At 40.3% G+C, this 25,968-nt stretch overlaps 1 protein-coding gene across 2 annotated transcripts in view; it reads right to left on the bottom strand.

The window, feature by feature from the left end:
• ADAM23 (ADAM metallopeptidase domain 23) overlaps positions 1-25,716 on the bottom strand; it is a 221,656-nt gene extending 195,940 nt beyond the window's left edge. For both annotated transcript variants that reach the window (XM_063430077.1, XM_063430075.1), the window contains exons 1-2: positions 25,354-25,716; positions 11,538-11,767 (exon numbers count right to left, since the gene is read on the bottom strand). In XM_063430077.1, the coding sequence (XP_063286147.1) occupies positions 11,538-11,767; positions 25,354-25,507 (384 nt within the window). In that variant the 5' untranslated portion in view covers positions 25,508-25,716. The remainder of the gene's footprint in view (positions 1-11,537; positions 11,768-25,353) is intronic.
• Positions 25,717-25,968: the final 252 nt, after the last annotated feature.

Genomic DNA, 25,968 nt, shown 5'->3' with positions numbered 1-25,968 from the left:
TTTATTTTACAAAAAAGTGCAAAAGTGTCAATAGAAACTGGCACTTTCATGATTTAACCTTTTTACAACCCCCTGGCTGTCAATCAGACAACTGATCCTGAACTTCCTGCTTGTTTAGTGCAGCTGAGTTAAATCTAAGGGAGAGGCAATTGCCCAGAGAACTTGCCTTGCAAAGTAGCTGCATTGGGAACTCTGTGAGTGTACAGACACATAAAATTTGGGCTGGGGCAGTAGGGGAGGGCTTGCAAAGGCTGAATGCAAAATATCTGCATCTTTTGCAAGCTATTGTTATGCGCAATGAAAAAAAATGCATAATTTAATACAAGAATGTTTTCACTGGAGGTGTATCTACAAAATAGTGGATTTTTTTATTTCTTGTACTTTTGCAATGGAGAATGCCTTTAAAATGTAATCTAGGAAATAGACAGCTAAGTGATACTCATACTGCTTTCAGTTCTCTAGCCCTACATTTGAAATTAACTTTGAATTGACTCTGTATTCTCATTTTAGTAAATATGTCTGATAGTGGCCAGATTCTTCAATAATGTACTCCAGCTTTATGCAAACTATTATTTTTATAGTTAAACACTATAGGCACGTTAACAACTTCATCTTATTGAATTTATTATAATGCCTGCAGTTCTGCTCCCTGTCCTACTTCCAAATCCCAATACTAAACTAAATTGAAAGTTTGGAAACACTGCTTTAACCCCTTAAGGACCAAACTTCTGGAATAAAAGGGAATCATGACATGTCACACATGTCATGTGTCCTTAAGGGGTTAAGCCACGCCTCCATACCCTCTGGGTTTGAGAACCGGGAATTTACTTCCTGACTCTTATATCGTAATATACCGTGACATCATGCATGCATGCACAGTGCCATCACAGTCGGCCATAGAGAATCATTGAATACAATAATTCTCTATGCAAGAATTGTAGGTGCTTCGTGGTGAGTGCCATGCATGCACAAACGTTTCCCAGTGGTCCTCTATGAGGAGCAATGAATTGGCCTGTTATTCTAGAAGATGGGATGGGATGCAACCCATTTGGATCAAGAGCAAAAAACAAATGTGAGGAAGGCTGAACTTGATGGACACATGTCTCTTTTCAGCCTTTGTAACTATATAACCCGAGGAGGAGGATATTCGAGGAGGGAGACTCAACACAGGAGAAAAGGTTTATTTTGTTTTTGTTTTTATTATAGTCCAGATAGGTGGGGGGGAAATGATGAGGGGCAACAGGACTCTTTCATTTGGCAAACATATGTAAGAAACCTGTACTCTTCATACACCTTTGTGTTCAAATAGTTAAAAAATGTCTAAATAGAGATTGGGGGGGAGAAATGGGGGAACATTTTAATAGTTATAGCTGAAAAGATGTTCATAACTGGTAAATGAGAGATAAGATTTTCTGAAATGTATTACATTCATCTAATAAAATAAGTAAATAATGAAAAAAAATAATATTGTGTTATGGTAAATGAGAGTGGTACGTGTTACAGGACAAGAAGTTATTAACAAGGAAAAAATAATACTGGCCTTCAATAAAAATATGTTTTTCAGTAAGGAGTGTGTTCATTTTAGCTGACAATTGAGTGCCTACACTTTTGTCAAAATAGATGAGATATAAAAATTAATTGAGTTGAAGTATGTTTTTCCAGCTTTTTTGGAAGTGACTATCCTGAGCATTCGTTGGTACCAGTCATCTACTTCGGCTAAACAAGTTTTGCAGGGTTATTCACTAAAGTGAGAATTCAAAGTGAATTTCAAATTTAAGGCCAGAGTATTAATTCTCGATCCTATATTCAATACTTATGATGCTTATCTGCTTTACAAATCGGCCTATCACCATGTATATAACTACGTCATGACTTTATAAACCTTAAATATGTATAAATTAAGAAATCCATGAAGTTAAAAAAACATTATAAAGAAAATAAATCAATATTTAAATAGAAACACCATCATATCTGTTTTAAAACGCTATAAATCTTAAATTCTTGCAATTAATAAAATCTACTGTGAAATTTGTGATATGTACTATTATAATATTTTTCAAATAACTTTATGTATGTACTTAACTCCAGCGCCACACCTTCAAATATCTACTTATACTTATGCAACAACTCCCAATGTGAGTACATAATTATTTCATAAACCTTAAGTGCGTTTAGTTAAGACTATCCTCAGTAAGATACAATTTTTTTTTTACAAAAATAACATGATTAGTGGCTATAGAATTCAAGGATTTATGGTTGATTCAATAACCAGCCCTGAGCTTTTCACTTGAATCCACAACAAAAGACTGGCTGTTGTTCCATATTATGCAGTTTTCCAGGCTAACCCCAATTGTACTTGATTTGTTTGGCACGTAAAGTAATTTAATTAAATAATCTTTTGATTACGAAAAAATTCTAAAAAAATTCAGGATTAAGTTACTAAAACAATCTTCTTTGGGGTTAAAAATAAAACAACACTTCTCCGGACCGGCAGTTGCTGGTGCCAAACATTTACTGCACCCGGGAACAACGTCACTCAGCATCCCAGGTCATTACGCCCCCCTAACCACAGCTGACCCAATGCTAACTATTGTGAAATTGTTGCTTTTCCAAATCATGCTCTTTCTGCTTGCAGCATTTGCTGCCAGATACATTTAAAAGGCAACAGATTTATTTTACTTAATTAATAATAGTCATCTACAGTACTTTCTCAATCTATCATGCTTCTCCACATGCTGTAGTTATCCACTTATGTTCTAGAAAGCTTTAAACTAGTGCTGCACACATCTGGATGCAAAGCAACAAATACAAGATAAAAAGTTGCCTTAAATGGACACTCCAGGCACCAAAACAACTTCATCTAAATGAAGTTGGTATGTGCCAGGAGGCCTCTGGAAGCACTCTTACTTCAACGGGTTATACCATTCTCAAGGCGGTTGGTTCTGCCTGGCTTGAGAAAAATATGTTTATTTCCAAACTAATTTAGTGAATGGGGAGTCACGGATTGGCTAAGATGTCAGATGCCGCTAGGGAAGGTGTGTAAAGCGTAGCTGAAGGCCACTTTGGGGGTTAAACCTTTTGAGAATGGTTTAACCAACTTGAGGTAAGAGTGCCTCTAGGGACCTCATTCATGGCACCATAATAACATCATTTAGATTAAGTTGTTTTGGTGCCTGAAGTGTCCCTTTAAAGGAGCACTATAGGGTCAGGAACACAAACATGTATTCCTGACCCTATAGGGTTAAAACCACCACCTAGCCACCCTCATGCCTTCCTAAATATAGTAAAATCTTACTTGTATTAAAGTCTGCAGCTGCATACTTTGTCCCTGTTTCCTTTAGACCTGCCCACTGCCTGCTGACATCAGCAGAAGTGGTAGCCTGATCCAATCACAGTGCTTCCCCATAGGATTGGCTGAGACTGTCAAAGAGGCAGATCATGGGCAAAAGCCAGCACAATTCAAACACAGCCCTGGCCAATCAGCATCTCCTCATAGAGATTAATTGAATCAATGAATCTCTATGAGGAAAGTTCAGTGTCTGCATGCAGAGGGAGGAAACACTGAATGTTTGGATGCATTTTAGGCAGCCATGGCCCAGGAAGGATCTCTAAAAGCTATCTGAGGAGTGGCCAGTGAGGTTATCACTAGGCTGTAATGTAAACACTGCATTTTCTCTGAGAAGACCGTGTTTACTGCAAAAAGCCTGAAGGTAATGATTCTACTCACCAGAACAAATTCAATAAGCTGTAGTTGTTCTGGTTACTATAGTGTCCCTTTAACCCCTTAAGGACACATGACATGTGTGACATGTCATGATTCCCTTTTATTCCAGAAGTTTGGTCCTTAAGGGGTTAAAGTGCTTTACCAGTAATATAAAAAACACAAAAATCATGTTCATAAAATGCAATATTTTTTTTCAATCAAACAGCCAATGTGTAACCAATGTTGCAGTGATATACATATATTGTGTAAAAAAAAGTATTTTTACAAATATTGCACACTTCTACTTAAAGGGACACTCCAGGCACCCAGATCACTTCTGCTCATTGGAGTGGTCTGGGTGCCAACTCCCACTACCCTTAACCCTGCAAGTGTAATTATTGCAGTTTTTTATAAACTGCAATAATTACCTTGCAGGGTTAAGTCCTCCCCTAGTGGCTGTCTCCTAGACAGCCACTAGAGGTCACTTCCTGCATCATAGCACAGATTATCTGTGCTAGAGCGTCGCTGGACGTCCTCACGCTGTGTGAGGACCTCCAGCATCGCTCTATTCCCCATAGGGAAGCATTGGGACTCCTCGGCCGGTGGGCCGACGGAGGAAGAAGGTGGAGCGGCGGGGGAGGAGCAGGCAGCGACGTGGGACATGTCGCTGCCTGAGGTAAGTGACTGAAGGGGTTTTCACCCCTTCAGTAACAGGGTATTGGGGGGTGGGAGGGAGAGGGACCCTCCAGTGCCAGGAAAACTGATTGTTTTCCTGGCACTGGAGTTTCCCTTTAACTGTGCAAATTGTGCTGATTATAACCAACACCAATGTACCATTCAAATACACTGCAAATACATAAAGAACCATGAACGAGTCGTGCACAATTAATTTAAAGTAAAGTACTGATGTAATGTTCACAAACCTCATGTGCAAACGTAGAATAAGTATAGAGTAGCTTAGTACTCCATCTAATGTAACCCCAGATGTATAAGGTCTGTGTGTACATTGGATCCAAACAGCTGCTGGCTTTCGATAGAGAATGCTCTGTTTGGATGCAATGTATACCTGTGTAAGTCAAACTTGGGTTCTGTGATTTCTGCTAAAAACGCATTCCAAGCACCATAACCACTAATGTGTGTTGTGGTTGTTGTGGTTGTTATGGTGTCAGGAGTGTCCTTGTGCCCCCCCCGCTCCCCTCCCATTTGTAATTAGTCCATCCACTTTAGAATAGTTTGACTTCTTACCTGGGATCCACCGGCCACTACTTACAACAGAGAGCCAGAGGCTCCCTATTTGCAGTAAGCCTAGCAGGGTATAACTCTGTTATGAGCTGGCCCTGTACAAGCTGAACCTCCTAAGCTCTTTGGTGGAAGTGGTAGAGATGGGACATGTCCGTTTTGAAAAAGTTTGATTAATGTAGTCTTACTTTGTTTTATATTTGTGGTAAATTTGATAAACTCTGTTAATATTAAAGAGACAATCAGACCCTAAAACACTTCATCTTAATAAATAGCATTATGTAAGCAGTATGTCCTACTTTTTAAATTGACCTGGTTATAACCTCTCCCTCCCCAACCCCAGCTGTCAAGCAGACATGTCCTATGACTTCCTGGTTTGGTTAGCTCAGTGGAGCTAAACTCAAGAGGCAGCAATTGACCCGTTCACCTGTCTTGCAAAGACTTATCATTGAGCTACATTTGGAAGTCTGTGATTGGACAGTCACAGAACGTCTGGGCAGGGTTAAAAGAGGAGGGTTTTCAAAGGCAGACAAGAGAACTTCAAGGTTTGTCAGCTGTTTTTAGATAAAACACCAATGAAATAATGCATAATCAAATGCATGTAAGGTTTCATTTGAGGTATATATACTAAACAGTCATTTATTTTGTATTTGGGCAGTGGCGTGTCCATTTAAAGGGGCACACTAATATTTGAAATACAAATGTATTTCTAAAGTTATGGTATAATCCTAACTATTTTAATGTTCAGGAAAACTGTATTAATAAGTAAGGAAGACCTTTGGTCCCAATGTGGCTGCTCTACTGGCTGCAGGGCCGGACTGGCACACCGGGATACCGGGGAAATTCCCGGTGGGCCGGTAGACTTGGGGCCGGCAGTGCAGCACCTGAAATGTATTTTTCGATCCTCTGAGTTTTAGTTTGGAGGCTGGGGCAGATAATTACCGAGGTGGCTGCTAGAGGCTGGTACACAGACAGAGGTAGCAGCTATCTGCAGCAGGGAGAAGTGAGAGCCTCCCACACATTGCCAGTCTCTCTGCACGGCCAGTCTGGTAGGATCCATCCCCAGCACTGGAGCTCCGCTCCCAGCCTCAGCCTGGTGAACTTTCACACAGGAAGAGGAAGCACCTCATGAAGGAACCTCACACTAAACTGAATCCACACTGCCAGTGACAGGTAATTGTATGATTGATACTGAAAGAGTTAGAGAGAGAGAGAGAGAGAGAGAGAGAGAGAGAGAGAGAGAGAGAGAGAGAGTGTGTGTGTATCAGTGAGCTTGAAGTGTGCTTGTGTGTGTATCAGTGAGCTTGTAGTGTGCTTGTGTTTGTATCAGTGAGCTTGTAGTGTGCTTGCATGTGTATCAGCTAGCTTGAAGTGTGCTTGTGTGTGTATCAGTGAACTTGTAGTGTACTTGTGTTTGTATCAGCTAGCTTGAAGTGTGCTTGTGTGTGCATCAGTGAGCTTGTAGTGTGCTTGTGTTTGTATCAGTGAGCTTGTAGTGTGCTTGTGTGTGTATCAGTGAGCTTGTAGTGTGCTTGTATCAGTGAGCTTGTGTTTGTATCAGTGAGCTTGTAGTGTGCTTGTGTGTGTATCAGTGAGCTTGTAGTGTGCTTGTATCAGTGAGCTTGTGTTTGTATCAGTGAGCTTGTAGTGTGCTTGTGTGTGTATCAGTGAGCATATAGTGTGCTTGTGTGTATCAGTGAGCTTGTAGTGTGCTTGTTTGTATCAATGAGCTTGTAGTGTGCTTGTTTGTATCAGTGAGCTTGTAGTGTGCTTGTGTGTGTATCAGTGAGCTTGTAGTGTGCTTGTGTTTGTATCAGTGAGCTTGTAGTGTGCTTGTGTTTGTATCAGTGAGCTTGAAGTGTGCTTGTGTGTGTATCAGTGAGCTTGTAGTGTGCTTGTGTTTGTATCAGTGAGCTTGTAGTGTGCTTGTGTGTATCAGCTAGCTTGTAGTGTGCTTGTGTGTGTATCAGTGAGCTTGTAGTGTGCTTGTGTTTGTATCAGTGAGCTTGTAGTGTGCTTGTGTGTGTATCAGCTAGCTTGAAGTGTGCTTGTGTGTATCAGTGAGCTTGTAGTGTGCTTGTGTTTGTATCAGTGAGCTTGTAGTGTGCTTGTGTGTGTATCAGTGAGCTTGTAGTGTGCTTGTGTGTGTGTCAGCTAGCTTGAAGTGTGCTTGTGTGTATCAGTGAGCTTGTAGTGTGCTTGTGTGTATCAGTGAGCTTGTAGTGTGCTTGTGTGTATCAGTGAGCTTGTAGTGTGCTTGTGTTTGTATCAGTGAGCTTGTAGTGTGCTTGTGTGTATCAGCTAGCTTGTAGTGTGCTTGTGTGTGTATCAGTGAGTTTGTAGTGTGCTTGTGTTTGTATCAGTAAGCTTGTAGTGTGCTTGTGTGTGTATCAGTGAGCTTGTAGTGTGCTTGTGTGTGTGGCAGCTAGCTTGAAGTGTGCTTGTGTGTATCAGTGAGCTTGTAGTGTGCTTGTGTTTGTATCAGTGAGCTTGTAGTGTGCTTGTGTGTGTATCAGTGAGCTTGTAGTGTGCTTGTGTGTGTGTCAGCTAGCTTGAAGTGTGCTTGTGTGTATCAGTGAGCTTGTAGTGTGCTTGTGTGTGTCAGTGAGCTTGTAGTGTGCTTGTGTGTATCAGTGAGCTTGTAGTGTGCTTGTGTTTGTATCAGTGAGCTTGTAGTGTGCTTGTGTGTATCAGCTAGCTTGTAGTGTGCTTGTGTGTGTATCAGTGAGCTTGTAGTGTGCTTGTGTGTATCAGTGAGCTTGTAGTGTGCTTGTGTGTATCAGCTAGCTTGTAGTGTGCTTGTGTTTGTATTAGTGAGCTTGTAGTGTGCTTGTGTGTATCAGTGAGCTTGTAGTGTGCTTGTGTTTGTATCAGTGAGCTTGTAGTGTGCTTGTGTGTGTATCAGTGAGCTTGTAGTGTGATTGTGTGTGTATCAGCTAGCTTGAAGTGTGCCTGTGTTTGTATCAGTGAGCTTGTAGTGTGCTTGTGTGTGTATCAGTGAGCTTGTAGTGTGCTTGTGTTTGTATAAGTGAGCTTGTAGTGTGCTTATGTGTATCAGCTAGCTTGTAGTGTGCTTGTGTGTGTATCAGTGAGCTTGTAGTGTGCTTGTGTTTGTATCAGTGAGCTTGTAGTGTGATTGTGTGTGTATCAGCTAGCTTGAAGTGTGCCTGTGTTTGTATCAGTGAGCTTGTAGTGTGCTTGTGTGTGTATCAGTGAGCTTGTAGTGTGCTTGTGTTTGTATAAGTGAGCTTGTAGTGTGCTTATGTGTATCAGCTAGCTTGTAGTGTGCTTGTGTGTGTATCAGTGAGCTTGTAGTGTGCTTGTGTTTGTATCAGTGAGCTTGTAGTGTGCTTGTGTGTGTATCAGTGAGCTTGTAGTGTGCTTGTGTGTGTGTCAGCTAGCTTGAAGTGTGCTTGAGTGTATCAGTGAGCTTGTAGTGTGCTTGTGTGTATCAGTGAGCTTGTAGTGTGCTTGTGTGTGTATCAGTGAGCTTGTAGTGTGCTTGTGTGTGTATCAGTGAGCTTGTAGTGTGCTTGTGTGTGTATCAGTGAGCTTGTAGTAAGCTTGTGTGTACCAGTGAGCTTGTAGTAAGATTGTGTGTATCAGTGAGCTTGTAGTGGGCTTGTGTGTGTATCAGTGAGCTTGTAGTGGGCTTGTGTTTCTATCAGTGAGCTTGTAGTGTGCTTGTGTGTGTATCAGTGAGCTTGTAGTGTGCTTGTGTGTATCAGTGTGCTTGTGTGTGTATCAGTGAGCTTGTAGTGTGCTTGTGTGTATCAGTGTGCTTGTGTGTGTATCAGTGAGCTTGTATTGTGCTTGTGTGTATCAGTGAGCTTGTAGTGTGCTTGTGTGTGTATCAGTGAGCTTGTAGTGTGATTGTGTGTGTATCAGCTAGCTTGAAGTGTGCTTGTGTGTATCAGCTAGCTTGAAGTGTGCTTGTGTTTGTATCAGTGAGCTTGTAGTGTGCTTGTGTGTGTATCAGTGAGCTTGTAGTGTGCTTGTGTGTATCAGTGTGCTTGTGTGTGTATCAGTGAGCTTGTATTGTGCTTGTGTGTATCAGTGAGCTTGTAGTGTGCTTGTGTGTGTATCAGTGAGCTTGTAGTGTGATTGTGTGTGTGTATCAGCTAGCTTGAAGTGTGCTTGTGTGTATCAGCTAGCTTGAAGTGTGCTTGTGTTTGTATCAGTGAGCTTGTAGTGTGCTTGTGTGTGTATCAGTGAGCTTGTAGTGTGCTTGTGTGTATCAGCAAGCTTTTAGAGTGCTTGTGTGTGTATCAGTGAGCTTGTAGTGTGCTTGTGTGTGTATCATTGAGCTTGTAGTAAGCTTGTGTGTATCAGTGAGCTTGTAGTAAGATTGTGTGTATCAGTGAGCTTGTAGTGGGCTTGTGTTTGTATCAGCGAGCTTGTAGTGTGCTTGTGTGTGTATCAGCTAGCTTGTAGTGTGCTTGTGTGTGTATCAGTGAGCTTGTAGTGTGCTTGTGTTTGTATCAGTGAGCTTGTAGTGTGCTTGAGTGTGTATCAGTGAGCTTGTAGTGTGCTTGTGTGTATCAGTGAGCTTGTAGTGTGCTTGTGTGTATCAGTGAGCTTGTAGTGTGCTTGTGTGTATCAGCTAGCTTGAAGTGTGCTTGTGTTTGTATCAGTGAGCTTGTAGTGTGCTTGTGTTTGTATCAGTGAGCTTGTAGTGTGCTTGTGTGTGTATCAGCGATCTTGTAGAGTGCGTGTGTGTATCAGCGAGCTTGTAGAGTGCTTGTGTGTGTATCAGTGAGCTTGTAGTGTGCTTGTGTGTATCAGTGAACTTGTAGTAAGATTGTGTGCATCAGTGAGCTTGTAGTGGGCTTGTGTGTTTGTCAGTGAGCTTGTAGTAGGCTTGTGTGTATTAGTGAGATTCTAGTAAGATTGTGTGTATCAGTGAGCTTGTGTGTTTGTCAGTGAGCTTGTAGTGGGCTTGTGTGTTTGTCAGTGAGCTTGTGTGTATCAGCTAGCTTGTAGTGTGCTTGTGTGTGTATCAGCGAGCTTGTAGTGTGCTTGTGTGTGTATCAGCAAGCTTGTAGTGTGCTTGTGTGTATGAACTAGCTTGTAGTAAGCTTGTGTTTTTCAGTGAGTTTGTAGTGTGCGTGTGTTTCAGTGAGCTTGTAGTGTGCATGTGTATCAGTGAGCTTGCCTGTAATAAGATTGTGTGTGTCAGTAAGTTTGACTGTTGTCAGCTTGTGTATGGGGCAGGGAGCTTATGTGTGTCAGTGTGCTTGTCTGTAGTGAGCTTGTGTGTGTCGGTGAGCTTGCCTGTAGTAAGCTTGTGTGTGTCAGAGAGCTTCTGTGTCTCAGTGAGCTTGTGTGGGTCAGAGCACTTCTGTGTTTGTCATTAGCGAGCTTGTGTTGGTCAGAGAGGTTGTGTGTGTCGTGAGCTTGTCTGTAGTTGGGTTGTGTTTGTCCCGAGTTTGTCTCTAGTGTGCTTGAGTGAATGTCAGTGAACTTGTGTGCGGCAGTAAGCTTGTCTGTAGTGAGCTTGTGCATGGGTCAGAGAGTATCGGTGTGTATCGGTGAGCTTGTCTGTAGTGAGCTTGTTTGTGTCAGTGAGCTTTTCTGTAGTCAGTGTGTGTGTGTGTCATTGAACTAGTGTGATTTATTATTGTGGAACATCCTTTTAATATATATATTTTCTGAAATTATATAATTGACACACTGATGCCGATATGTTGATATCGGCATGGAGTATTTCCCTGCTTAAAGAATTGTCCCCAAGCAGAGCCAGTCACAATGGACAGGGGGCGTCCTGGAGGGTGGCGGTTATAGCACTGTAACACCCATGGATCATCTAGAGCGAGGGGCTGCAGGAAAGACATAAGTCTTCCAAAGTACATACATATAAACAATACAAGCATACTATGTGACACAATGAATTAGAGGGCTGGAATATTTTTTTCCAGGGCTGCTTTCTGTTCCCAGTCCGGCCCTGACTGGCTGAGATCACCATCACTGATAGAGAAGGCCTACTGCACATGCGTAGCAATAAGCATGCTGCGCCTATCAATATCCTCTTATAGAGATGCCAATGGGGTAAATCCCAATTTAGGGAACAATGTCAACTCTGCCTTTTCTCTGATAACTTTCTCCTATTGATGAGACTGAAGAATCTCTTTGCACTGTTGTGGTTCTGGTACTTAGAGGCTTAATCACATTTACCAAAGCACTTTACATAAATGTTTACAAGCTGTTCTTTGGTGGTATGGACTGTAAAATTACTTATCAAAAACATAATAAAAATAGTTTAAACGGTATGATATATTTGCATTTTCTTCCCAACGATGTTAGTGTTAAGTGTCTGTATCGGTGCTTTACAGCAGCACCGCCTGGTTCGGAGTCTTTAAAGGTTTTTCCAGGTACTTCTTACATGTGTCATGTACATGTTTTGATTGCAAAGAAATTCCAACACTCTCCAAAATAACTTTTCATAAAAATTCTATTCACAGGTGGTTGTCATTACTAATATAGAAACTACAGTGGAACAAATACAGCAAAAAAAATGGAAATGACCTGGTCCTCAATTGGTTAAATACTGCTCATTCATTGTTGTCTTTACAGATTTTATTGTGAGAAAAAATACCTTGTTATGGCGCTTTTGATCCCGTGTCTTTGTATCCAATATGTGGTATGGACTCTCTGATTCCTTGTTAATATAGTACACAAGTCTTAAGGGCAGTGTGATTTCGGTTTGCACACCATTGCTCCCATTCTGATTACTGCTATATCTAGTGCTGCTGTTATCTTGGGATGGCTGCTCTTCTTCTGCTAGTGACCCGGCACTGCTTCCTGCAGTCTCATTGCAGTGTGGAACTAGTAAGAATAAAGAACAATTATAAAATAAAGCACGTGTTGCATTAATGTTATAAGACACACATGATGAGCAAATCATCTATTTCATTCATTACAACCTTAGCCCCACTTCTCTTCCTCATTATACATGTTGGGAATTGTAGTCCATCTACAGCACCACCCCAACACATTAGCTATGGCAGCTGTTAGCAACCTCTGGCATGTGTGCCATGAATGGCACTCGAGGTGCCATTGCACGGCGCTCAAGGTTGCCAGAGACAAACAAGCTCTTGCCTATCAGGAGTCCCAGTGGGACTTCAGATATCTATTACTGCAACCCGAGCGGTAATTGTAGGTGGTGAAGGACGATCCTCAATTTACACATTGCAGCACATAGAGGAAGTGATCTTAGATCATTTCCTCCTAACACTTATCGACCACGAATCAGTGGAGCACAGCAGCCAACAGCAGCTTCTGTCCTTGACATGTACCTGGTCAGCTTGGTCCCTACTGTACCTCAGGGAAGCCACACACACACTCCTAGATATACACAGAGCTGCAGAAGATGCCTCTTCCTCATATGAATAATACAAACAGCCCACACACAAACATACTCACAATCCCCCCAAACACAACCCCACTGACAATCCACATACATGCACACAACCCCACAAGCAGCCCCACACATACATAAACACACAATATGACATTTCAGCCCCCATACACAGCCCACATTCATAGGTATCATACACAATACCACAAACTACTCATGAACATATACAATAAAACAGCCCACTTACCCACAAATACAATGCTACAAAGCAACTGCAATACCCATAAATAACACAAGCACAATACGGCAACATACACACCTCAATTTTTTTTAAAATATTGCGTACCGCCATGGGACTTCAAAATGTTGTTTTGGCACAGTACTACTAAAATGTTAATATATATGAACACAAGAGAGCACAATATGAGGGGCGTGGCCAACCACCGGACTGAATGGACGTATGCTGAAATAGCTCCGAGCACCACAGGCAGAAATCACACTAAATTAGAGGTGCTTAGCCAACATGGGGAACCCCAAAAAGACCTAGAACAGACCTAGAATACCCATCATAACTCTGGCTAGACACGGGCAAAAAAATCGAGCTCCCTCACAAAGCTATTCAGAGATTATGCCTATCACTCTGAATCCAACATGGCGCCGGCGGCCTGTAATGCGGTCTCTGATCGGTCGAGCCCTGCTCCATCCGAGGGATCAACAAACAGTGTGGACCCTGTATTAAGGATATACTAAAATCCTTGCACTTACACAAGGACCTGGCTACGATGTTAGGCAAATTTGAGACTTCATTCCAGCATAGGCTGGACAGCATTGATTCAGACATAAGGCACGTAGGTCACAGAGTCCAGGCACTGGAACATGGCAGAGACGTGATGCACACGCAACTCCAATTCTTAACCTCCAAACTTGAATCCCACCACACGCAGCTACAGCGCACCCTTGATGATGCTGACAACAGGGGGGACAAAGGCCTTCCCAAATTGGAAGGAGAAGACCTGCATGGCACCCTATCGGAGCTCTTCAACCTCCTCATGGTTAAGAACGCAGGCTCCCAAATCATATTCGATAGAGCCCATCACTCCCTTAAACCCAGAAACGCGACAGGCACTCACCGAGATGTAATATGCCGTTTACACTACTTTTCGGTCAAAGAAGAAATTGAAATACAGGTATATCCTGATCTATCATGGCTGGCCCTTCAAACTCTGAGAATGCTTAGGCCCACCACAGACCAACTACGTTCCCGCAACATCAAATACAGATGGAGCTTTCTCTTTGCCCTCATTGTGTCACACAAAGGCACCACTCACTCCATCACTACATTCCAAGATGTGCAACCATTCATCAGAGCACTAGCCCTAACAGCTGTTAATATACTGGACTGGTTTGCCATTGACTATCCCAATATGGGGCACCAGCAACAATGGCACCAGAAATGGCAGACACCTCAGAAGAAATGGAGAACAGAATCGTCGGACAACATCCCCAACCCTGACCAGTCAGAATAAGTCATATTTAACCACATGGATAACATCCAGTTGCTCTCGCTAAAGGCAACACCCCAGAAAAAATGCACATGGCCCTAACTAAATTCCACCACCACAGAGCAGAGATAGTATTTCTACAAGAAATACTTCTGCAAGGACAATGCACCTACTCTACGGAATAGACACTACCCCAGGGGATACTTCAGCAACCACACAGCTTCCAAATCAAGGGGGGTGGTGATCCTTTTTGGAGCTAACATCCCTTTCACCTACAATAGCCATAAGGAAGACGAAAATGGCAGGTACATATTTGTTAAGGGGATAGTGGGCAACACTATGCTAACATCTACCTCCCTAACACAAAGCAATGCTCTGGTCTGTGTAAAATCCTCAACTTATTGGATCATTTCACGGACGGTCTCCTTATACTAGGAGAAGACATTAATACATCTCTCTGGATAGCACACTAGACTCCGCATCCACCACTCACACCTACCAAATGAACGCGTGCAGACAGATACAAAAGCTACTTGACTCAGCCCAACTCTTGTACTGCGGGCGCACACTGTATCCCTTGACACTTGACTACTCATTTTACTCACACACACGGCTTCGTATACCAGGTTTGACATGTTCTTTGTACCTCACATATTCCTCAATCTAATTACACACTGTTTCTACGGTCCGATAACGTGGTCGAATCACACAACCCTATCTCTTGCCGTTACCATCCCTTCCCTTCATCATTCTAGGGCCCAATGGAAATTGAATTACACCCTTTTGAACAATCCTGATATAGTATCACAGATATAAAAAGCCAATACTTTCCCCTTAACAAACACCCGGACACCACACACCCGATCATTAGGGAAGCCCACAAGTGCAAAAACGAAGAGAAAATGGCACAATTATTAGACATTAGAACATTAGAGCAAAAGCACAAGACGGATGCAAGATTACAGACATATACACAACTAACAGAAAACCACAATCACTAGATCTCGCCATCTCCAAAGAGAGATTTGACATGGCAATCAAAGCACTCACTATAGGCAAAAGCCCAGGCCCAGATGGCTTCACATTTAAATATAACAAGACTTTTGCCCCACTGCTATCCAACCTATTCCTAAACTCATTTGATTCTATACTCACCAATCAAACACTTCCACACGTAGCACTGGATGCCACAATTACCTTGCTACCCAAACCAAAAGAACCTACAATGTGTGGAAGCTACAGACCCATTTCCCTCATAAACATCCACCTTAAATTATTCACCACATTTTTGGCTAATCACCTGCGCCACCTCCTGGGACTTTTCCACTCTGACCAGGCTGGCTTCATACCGGGCAGGGAAGCCAAAAACAACACCACAAAATTGCTTAACCTGACCTATTTTTCTAAACACTCTCCCCAGCCCACTTTATTGTGGACTGGTCCTTAATGCTAACTACATTAGAGTTTATGGGTTTCGGTCCAAACTGGATATGCTGGCTAAAAGCTATATATTCGAAACCCACTGCAAAAATTTGCATCAAAGTCCGACTATGAATTTCAGTCACCATTTCCAACAGCACGAGACAGGGGTGCCCGCTCTCCCCTTTACTCTTCATTCTTGTGCTGGAACCTTTCCTACAGAGTATCAGGGACAACACGCAGATCCTGGGTTTTTTTAAGTGGGGGAGGTGGAATACAAGATTTCTGCATTCACACATGACATGCTATTCACAGTTTTAGAACCCACGCAATCGCTCCCACATATATTACAAGCACTGACACTATATATATATTACAATCTCCAACTTCTAAGCAAATCTCAGCAAATGTGAAATATTCACGCTAAACATCCCACATGCAATGAAGACACAGCTGAAATTATTATTCACCTTCTCCTGGGCACAAACATCCCTGAAATACCTGGGTGTGTACTTCCCCATATCCATGACACAACTTTATGACTGCAATTTTCCCTCTGCTCCAAGCAATTTTAAAAGACCTCACAGCTTGGCACACACCTCACTTTGGATGGTTTAGCAGAATATATATCCTAAAGATTAATGTCCTACCAAGAATCCTTTATCTTATACAGGTACAAGTTCCACAATCAGGGTAATCTAAAAATAATTCATAAAATAAAATAGGCAGCATGTATATAATTCAATTTAGAACTTTTTTGACATGCGTTTTTCTGGATTTTTCTTTTGTTATTCTGTCTCTCACTGTTAAAATACACCTATCATTAATATTATAGACTGATAATTTCTTTGTCAGTGGACAAACATTCAAAATCAGCAGGGGATCAAATACTTTTTTCTCTCACTGTACAGATAGTAGAGCCTGATAAACACTAGTGCAGATATTACACTTTATTACAGCAGGTGTTTTGTAGGTTTTTGTTTTGTTTTTTATAAAATAGCCAATTTAAAAAATATATATAATTTAGTACTGTATTGCCTTCTATTAACATATATATTTATAACTTATATTAAATTATTTGGCATTATTCATATTACAATCTATATTAATTCTTGTTAAATACATGCAGCTTTTGCATTCACTTACACCTGTGTTGATTTTTCATCTTTTCACCAAACACTGAATTTTAGTGAACAAAGAACGGAATTTGCCAAATTTAAGAGTTGATCTGGAAAAACAAAATATCAAGCTCAGCTACAGTCATTGCTTGGCTTTTTCAGCCTGACAGGGGTGTTCACTATACTGTTAACTGTTTGGAATCCAAAGTAAATTTGATGTGAATCTCAAGGGTTGCTCCAACCAAAAAACAGTGGTTTTGGTCAGACTAACCCTTTCGATACAGGACAGCCACACAAAAAAAAAGTTCCCAAAGAATATAGCTAAAACTTCCTTCACTAACGTCACTCCACCTTGTGGTGGGAAAGCTGAGGAGAGGACATGGGCGACATGGAGGGGGAAGTGCTGCCTTTTGCTGTCTGGCACCAGGATGGCAAATATTCATAGAATTGACATTAATAATACTCACTAATGATGCCCCAATTACGTGGCCAAAAGTGGAGTTACACGTCTAGCAGCAGAGGAGTTTAACTCATAATAAAATGCCACACATACAAACCCTAGGCCAGGGGTAGGTAACCTTCCGCACTCCAGATGTTGCGGACTACATCCCCCATAATGCTCTTACACCCATAATGCTGGCAAAGCATCATGGGAGGTGTAGTCCAAAACATCTGCCGTGCCGAAGGTTGCCTATGCCTGCGTCTAGGCAATATGACCAGTACAAATCAGTGAACTATTTAAAATTAGTAACCCTTTAAAGCAACAATAATTCAGTTGGAGAAAATGTCTGAGTCAGCTATGTTTTTAGTTTGGCTATTTTGGCTTACAATTTTAGATTTACTTTAAAATACCTATAATTCATACTTTAATGAGTAACTCTGTAAATGTTATAATTGATTTTTAAACTCACTCTTATTCAATATTTAGTAAAAAAAAATAATAATAATAATAATAATCACAGCTAACTGATGAGCACATGTATAATAATTTTTTTCAGTCTAACTTCATTTATTCTTTGACCGTGTTCAGTGCCGCAAATCGTGGAGGAATTACAAGAACATTTAAAATTTTAGATCAAGGTAAGTGAGCTAGAACAGTTATTAACTTGGGCTAGTTTGCTAGCTCTGCTATTTAAGCTGTAATATTTTTATTGATGATTCCATTAGTCTTATACGCCATGTCTTAACATTTTTCACTCGGATCTCCTTTCCTTGGTCTTAAAAGTGCACCTGTCAAGTGAGCACGGCATGGCTCCACTTTAAAGAGCAGAACATCTGAACCATATATTGAGCTAGCCAAACTGCTGTCAAATGTACAATTAAAAATATTTTCAAGTACACACTGGTTCCCATAACAGGCTAGTGTCTGACAAGTAATCCAGGCTACTGCGAGGAATGTATACTTCTCAGCATATGTTCTTTCCCATTATGTATATAATTTCACAAGGCCTAGCAGCCCACCAGCCATTTCCATGGTGTGCCAAAAACATAAAAAGGTTAGTGCGATCACTCCCTAGATGGAAAGAAAATCTATAGGTAACGGGTTATTTTTATTTCAATTTATTTACATGTCTTCAGTCCGTGGGTATTGCTAGTGGGGGTTTTGATGTGGGGCTAAATATCTTCAGGAAATATATGTACTGTGCCCCATTAAGATGGGCTACTATCTCTCCTAGTAATTCTAATGCTTCAGCAAAACTCGGGATTCTAAAAAATAAATGGGAATTGGGGGCACACCCGGAACATGCATTTCTCAGCACTGGTGCTGCCGTAGAGGCCAAAATGTTTACAAAATACAGATATAGGAACAGCACACACACAGAAACGCAGCTTTCAATATTTCAAGGCTACTTAAAATCATCTATCTCAACAAACATAGATTTAGTCCCACCATATGGCCAGATAGTTTATTAGCCTACCATTACACCACAGTACCCCAATATTGATTAGTCTTACGGTAATTTTAACATGGGAGACAAATTAAATAGGGCTATGACTTAATTAACTAAAGTGTATTTAATTAATCTGTTGTAAGGACATTGTGAATATACATAAAGCAAAATCAATGTGATAAAAATACAATTCAAAATAAATACAGTAGCAAACCTAAGCAATAAAAGTGATAGCGCTTTGATGAATATACTCACAATGCATATCATATATCTGCTCTATATCAAATAAAAATTATCATTAAAGTGGCATTACTATCCAAAACCTCCTCAAATTTTTACTCTCCTCTGGTCACCTCCAAAGTGGCATCTGAAGCTTCGGAGTGGGGTCTGGTGCTCAAACCAAAAGGAATCTGGTCTGGACTATAAGCATACATAGAAAAAAGGAAATTGTGGGCACACCTGGAACATGCAACACATTGCATTCTAGACAGGGTACAATGCATTCTAGACAGGGTACAATGTTGCAATGGTGAAAAAAAACAAGTCTGTGCAGATTATGATGGAGTCCCCAGGGTAGATTTTTCACCTTAGACTCATTGGACTGGCTGAGACAGTAAACATAGTATAGGAACAGGAGCTTTGGGATTTAATCTTGAAGGAAGCAACACAATCCTTATGTATATATCAATTTATCTTTTACTCTATATATTTACTATGATGTTGTCATCACATTGTGCACATTTGTATAGCAAGCTAGATTTGACCTTCTCAAACATATGCTTTCTGGATGAAAGGGTGCTTTAAGTACAGATCACCCAGTAAGGTTATAATATAAAAATATTTTAACAAGTTTAGCTTTCAACAATGATTGCTTTTAAAACAAGCTCATTGTTTCAAGCTGAATTTCGGTGATCCAAGTTTTAAATTTAGTTAAAAGAATACTATAGTCACCTAAACAACTTTAGCTTAATTTCACTGCTCAATTCTCTGCCATTTAAGAGTTAAATCACTTTGTTTCTGTTTATGCAGCCCTTGTCACACCTCCCCTGGCTATGATTGACACAGCCTGCATGAAAAAAAAATGGTTTCACTTTCAATCAGATGTAATTTACCTTAAACAATAGTATCTCTTTCTCTGTAAATTGAACTTTAATCACATACAAGAGGCTCTTGCTGGGTCTAGCAAGCTATTAACATAGCAGGGGATAAGAAAATCTAAATTAAACAGAACTTGCAATAAAGGAAGGATAAACTGTAGATTACTTCACAGGAAGTGTTTATAAAGGCTATGGAAGTCACATGCAGGGAGGTGTGACTAGGGTTCATAAACAAAGTGATTTAACTCCTAAATGGCAGCTAATTGAGCGGTGAGAATGCAGGGGCATGATCTATACACCAAAACTGCTTCATTAAGCTAAAGTTGTTTTGGTGACTATAGTGTCCATTTAATATTTCTAAAATCTAAATTCAGAAAGTTCCTAGACATGCTTATTCACTTCTTTACTGATCTTATTAAAGCGGAATTGTCACTTCTAAAATGTTTGCTCAACCTAGTTAATAGTTAGCAATTCGTTTGGCTATTATTTTCTTACAATTCACTGTTTTTATTTTGTATTGACTGGCATGGCTGGCTACCCAGTGTCAGGTCATGACAACTAATTTTAATTTAACCCCACGGTGTCAAGTGGAAGGATATGAAAGTTTGGCACTATTGAAAGAATGCCCAAACTCACATGTGCCAAACTACAGCATTTGTATCTCACAAAGACAAACAAAAATTAGCTTAATTGGGTGCTTCACTATACCCACGGTCAACGCCAGCCCAGCAAGTTAAATACAAGTTGAAGAAAGACGATCCAGGCACGCCAGTGCTTTAATGCAAAAACATACTTACCTCCAGGTATCTTCTGTTTTCATGGTGACATCAAGGCCCCATGATGATTTGGGTGTGCTCATGAATGCTTGGACAATTGCGTTCAAATCCTGTAGTTGAATACCAGTTGAAGAAAAATGGTCCAGGCGCTCCAATGCACTAAAGGCACTTTTATTGTAATAAGGTGAACACGGCAATGTTTAGACCCACACCAGGGTCTTTGTCAAGCTTGACTTCTTCCATAAGCGTTTTTTAGAGGGAACATTTCTTGACATCTCCCCAAACAAGCAACCCTTTAACCCCTTAAGGACACATGACATGTGTGACATGTCATGATTCCCTTTTATTCCAGAAGTTTGGTCCTTAAGGGGTTAAAGGAACACCATAGGCACCCAGACACCTTGCAGGGTTAACTTCACCTCTAGTGGCTACCTACCAAAAAGCCACTAAAGGCGCTTCCGAGTTCTTAGCAGACTTTTAGTCTGCCAAATGACCCTGGACATCCTCATGCTTTGCAGGAAAGCACTGATGAAGCATGCGCATTAGGTTTCCTCCATCCCACCCACGCCTGCTGCGGATGTCGGTGGAAGAGAAGCGGAAGCGGAGCCTGACCCAGCACCGAGGGACATGGGCACTGAAATCAGGTAAGTGACAAAAGGAGAGAAAAAAAAAGGGATAGCAAGAGAGGTGAGGCAGCCCTTCGGTGGGTCCCTGCTCAGATCTCAAGCTGGTTTTAGCTCAACTTGTGCCATTGCGGAGAGAACATCTCTGAAGCATATCAGACTGGTCGCACCCATATGGGCAGTCCAGATCCTAAATGCCAGCAAGTTCCCTCTGCACGAGAGATACGGCAACCCCAGACGATCGTTTCAACCTTGTAAGGTATCATCAGTGAGGTATAGCCAATATCCCTCTAGGCACCGTGAGCAAGGGGTACGCGTCTGGATTACCATTTACACTTAAGGAGAGAAAAAAAGGGTAGCAAGAGAGGTGAGGGGGGCACTATAGGGTACTACAGTGCTAGAAATACAACTTTGTATTCCTAGCACTATAGTTTCCCTTTAGTTTCCCATCACAATGACACTATGTAGCTACTAACCGCTATGGTGTCCCGACTTTTTTTTTTTTTTTTAGGTGTTAAGGACACTCCACTTTGTCAGGTCTTTAAAATCCACCTATTTCAATTCCAATTATTTCATTTCAATTGCGCTATATTAATAGGAAATGCATTAAAATGCAATGCTCCGGTAACCTCAACCTCAACAAGGTAACCTTGGGTAAGGAGTGAACATCTCAGGTTTAGACTGAATATGACAATTGACCACAGGAGTCTGATATTAATCTCAGAATCTTCTTTCCAGAAACAAACACATATTAGAGAGTTATTCCGCAAATCTGGAATTGTGGCAAAACTAACAAAGGAATTAAAAACAATATATTTGACTAACAGAAAAATAAAAAATAAAAATAACTTTGGCCTTCGGCCTTTAATATTTTTAGATAAGCTTTTCAAATCCTTACTTTTTGATAAACTTTTAATATTCTGAAAAATATTTTGATTTTTTTTTTTATGCACTGATCTATTTTTAGATATTTTAACACTTTGAAAAAACTCTATTTAAGGTTTACAAAAAAATATTAATAATTTGAAAAGTGTATCCAAAAACACTAACTGAAGTCCATAGTTAGAGAACCTTCACAATTAAGCTATTTTAGTCTTAAATCAGCAATTCTTATATGACATTGCCACAATTTCCAGTTAAGCCCTCAAAGTGCCTTGGTATTAGTAAAATGCAAAGACACCGGATCCAGTGCTCAATGTCTGCACTTTTTAAGGCCATTTCGTAGTATTGGTCTACAAAATTAATCTTGATATGTTTTTCTTAAATTCATTTTCTACTTTTCAACAGAGAATTAAAATTAAAATAGATATTTGACCATACTTTATATGTGCAATTTCTTCTAAAGAACATTATCTGTGAAAAAAAGTGTGACTAAGCTCTCTAAATTAGAAATTTAAGATTTTTTTTACTAAACCTTGATTTGCCAGGAATGCTAAGTGAATTCAATTTTTTTTTCCCATTTTAGATATTTTGTTCTATAATTTTAAATCAACTTTGAATTCAGTTTAAATTCCCAGCAATTCACTATTCCAATTCTAAAATTCCTACTTGTATAACTCTGACAATGTTTGAAGGCTAGGAGATCTGTCTCTTTAATTTACAGACAGATCTTCAATGTAAATTAATTTTACAAACACAAACGCCATACTCTGCAGATCTTTTTCAGTTATTTATTTATTTAATTTTATCCCAGCTCTGCTGCAAATCCTTTGATGCATAACATTATACACATCCAAGGGGAACGTTAAGTAATTTAAATGAATGGATGGCTTTTTGTGTCAGAATAAATTGGTCGTTGGTTAAATTGATATAGTGTGTGAGGTGAAGACAGTGGTATGCAATAAAGGCAAACAGAGGCCAACAATAGATGGGAGGAATGCAAGGTATATAACATGGCCTCTCTACATTACACCTACTTACACTTTTTGTGCTTATTCAATGCACTGGGATTTGTGTAAAGCTGATTAGTTAAGTTGAAAAGTTAGCTCAAAACAGCCGAGATGGCAAATAGCTGAATTTAAGAATTGTCATTTGTTTTTAATTGGTGTCATTGATTATTCACTTGTTTTTGCAGCTTATAAAAGTATTCACTTTACTGTATGGTATTAGCTTGACAAAGACCTGGGTACAGGTGGAAACGTTGCTGTGCACTTGATGTTCCATTAAAATAGTGCTTATACTTCAATACAGTGAGTGCCTGAGCATTTTTTCTTTTTCATACTATACTTGTGGTGTGTGCTGGCCCTATCTCAGTCTAGCACCCTGTTGTTGTTTTCAGGTTTAGTGCAGTCCCTCAGGTTTAGACTGAGTATGACAATTGACCACAGGAATTTGGTCAATTGTCTTACTCCTTACAATGTCTTGTTTAGTGACCTGTGTGTGAGTGCATGTGTTTATGCAAGTATACACACATATATATATATATATATATATATATAGTGTGTGTGTGTGTTTGTGTGTGTGTGTACAATTGCACACATATACGCCTTTGCACATGATTGGTATGTAAAGAACTTTTAAAGCTATTAATACCCGTATTAATATACTACAAAGTCCATTCTGTCACATATTGTGTAGTTTAGGAGGAAAATATATTCTGTTGATGCCGTATGTCCAGAACAACTTTGCAGTTTTATTAAAAGAACTTTACTGTACAACACTATATCCATTATCGAAGCAAAGCTAATTTGTCTATACTTTGTATAAATAATACAAAGTATAGACAAATTAGCTCTGTTTCGATAATTGTAACTTTAAACTCAATGAGTTTTCATCCAACAAACCATTAACAAATTCACAATTTAAAACTGAAAATACCATCCTAAACCCCTAAAATCAAGAGCAGCTGACCAATATTGTATGCCACTAAACCAAATAGCCACACAGCTCGTTTTAATGCACTATACAGATCTAAGAGAAGTTACTTGCTCATGACAGATTCCAGCCCCGTTCTGGTATAGTCATGTTTTATTCTTAGTTATAAAACATAAGGAAGCTTTATTTTGCACAGAGTAAAACTGGTTTCATCAAAAAAAAAAAGTGTCTTTTCTCCTTTTTTGCATACAGATGGTTCATAGTGCAGTGCAGAGAGCTGCATTTGCAGATACTGACTGCAGTCATAGGAGATGCTGAATTAGGACTAATGCAACTCAGGGCCCATACACAGTATAGAAAGAGTAAATGCCTATAGGTATATGTTAAACTCATCAATGTCTAAGTACCAGACACCTACAGTCAATGATTATTTGCAGACTTGTTAAAAAAATATATATTCATGTACTGATTTATAATTTAGCACAATATTTATTTATTTAGATAGCTGCAGTTATTTTACATATATATATATATATATATATATATATATATATGTGTGTGTGTGTGTGTAAAATAACTGCAGCTATCTAAATAAATAAATATTGTGCTAAATTATAAATCAGTACATGAATATTTATCTATTAACCCTTCCATTGACATGTAATTGCAGCACAAGATTATACAATGTAATTTATCTTCCTCCGTCACTTGGGCATCAAATGGGTTAAATCAAGGCAATTCCCATAAAACACTACACAGCACTTAGTGCAATAGTTTATTTGCTAAACAGTGAATTATAGTGAAAAAGAAATGGAATTACAAATCCAGGCCAAAGTGGCTAAACTGGAAAAACCCATCAACTCATCCTCTGTCACAATTTGATTATTTTAGCCTGATTGTTTGCAAACTGATTTTTAATTGACTACATGTTCACTGTTTAGTGGGGAAAAAAAAAATCCTAAAAAGTTGAAAGTTTAGCAGATGAAAGTAACAAGGCACATCTTGCAAATTCTTTTCTGTGACCCGTCCACCAGCTAGCAATACATTTACTGCAGTGATCTTCCTTGATACAAAATCAATCAAGCACTACAGTTTGGGAGTGAGCTTGTCACCATTCTATATTTAGGTTGTTCAAAGGCTCACTTGGCTTCTGCAGCTGTTGTACCTTACATACAGTAGGTCACTGCAGTTGTGGATGCTGTAGAAGGATTTACTGCACTGCCACTTTGGATTCTGCCACTGGCAGATCTTCCGTTTTTTTTTTCCCACTGACTACACCTCACATCATACTTAGCCATCCATATGGGAGTTGTTATACCAACAAGAGTTGGCTCCACACCTTTCAGGTGATGATCTATTGATAGCTGGGCATTCAAAGAAGAAATGAAGGACCACATGGCTCCAAATGAGCAGAAAAATCCTAGGTACAAATATAGCTACCATTTGGTGCACTGTAAAGCTAATATTATGAAAGAAGAGTCAGCTTGTAATTTAGGTGCAGTGGGCACTTTCTAAGAAGATCTGTAGCCAGTAGATAATATATCCTCTTAGATCTTTACATTTTAACTTGATAATGCATCCCTTTATATTAAATACATTTTCTGAGCTATACCAAAAGGGCCTGTGCAATTTAATTCATAATTCCATAACACATGTGCATGAATGCCCATTCATTTTACCAGGGCACAGGGTAATCACTATTATCCTAACATATCATCCCATAGACCTGCTCTGTCCCCTGGATGATAGGCATTTGAGTCCAGACACTCTGTGCATGCAGAGACCCATAGAAATAGCAATAGGTGTTACTCACCTGTCTGAGAAAGTGCAGCTCCCCAGGGCTGGGTGCAGGAGAGGAGCAGCAGGAAGAAGAGGTGCATCAGAGCAGGGCAGGAGAGGTGGGCTGGTGGTAGGGGAGTGGGAGAGGATGGACGGGGATGCCGCAGGGAGATACCTGCCTCCTCCATAGCTCATAGCTCTGCAGACCTGGGATACAGCACAGACAGCAACACTCAGTCTTTAACTGGTGCCACCAAGGTTGATATTTGCATACTCCTCTTCATAAGCAATAAAAAGGGGAGGGGGGTCAACAACCCCACTAGGGGTTATCTGGCTCCCATTTGGATTTTCCCTTAATCTACAGCTGCTATTGCAGCACTTGCATCCTCCTTCTACAGTATCCACCCGTCTGTCTCTCTCTCCTATTTTTTCTGCACCTTGCACCTCCCCCTCAGCCCCCCTTAGCGCATGACAGAGGAAGAAGGGATACTCCTCCCACGGTTACTACTCTATGCAACACAAGCTTGTGCTGCCTCCTGCATCCCTCCCTCCCCTGGGCTGGTGCTGATGCTACTGTTGCTAGGAGAGGAGATGGTTAGGGCGCATGCGTGCTGCAGTGCTAGAGGAGTGTCCCAAAAGGATGCAGTGG

Source organism: Pelobates fuscus, chromosome 8, assembly GCF_036172605.1.
Source record: "Pelobates fuscus isolate aPelFus1 chromosome 8, aPelFus1.pri, whole genome shotgun sequence".
Taxonomy (NCBI): domain Eukaryota; kingdom Metazoa; phylum Chordata; class Amphibia; order Anura; family Pelobatidae; genus Pelobates; species Pelobates fuscus.
This window is presented reverse-complemented; position numbering and strand designations above follow the sequence as displayed.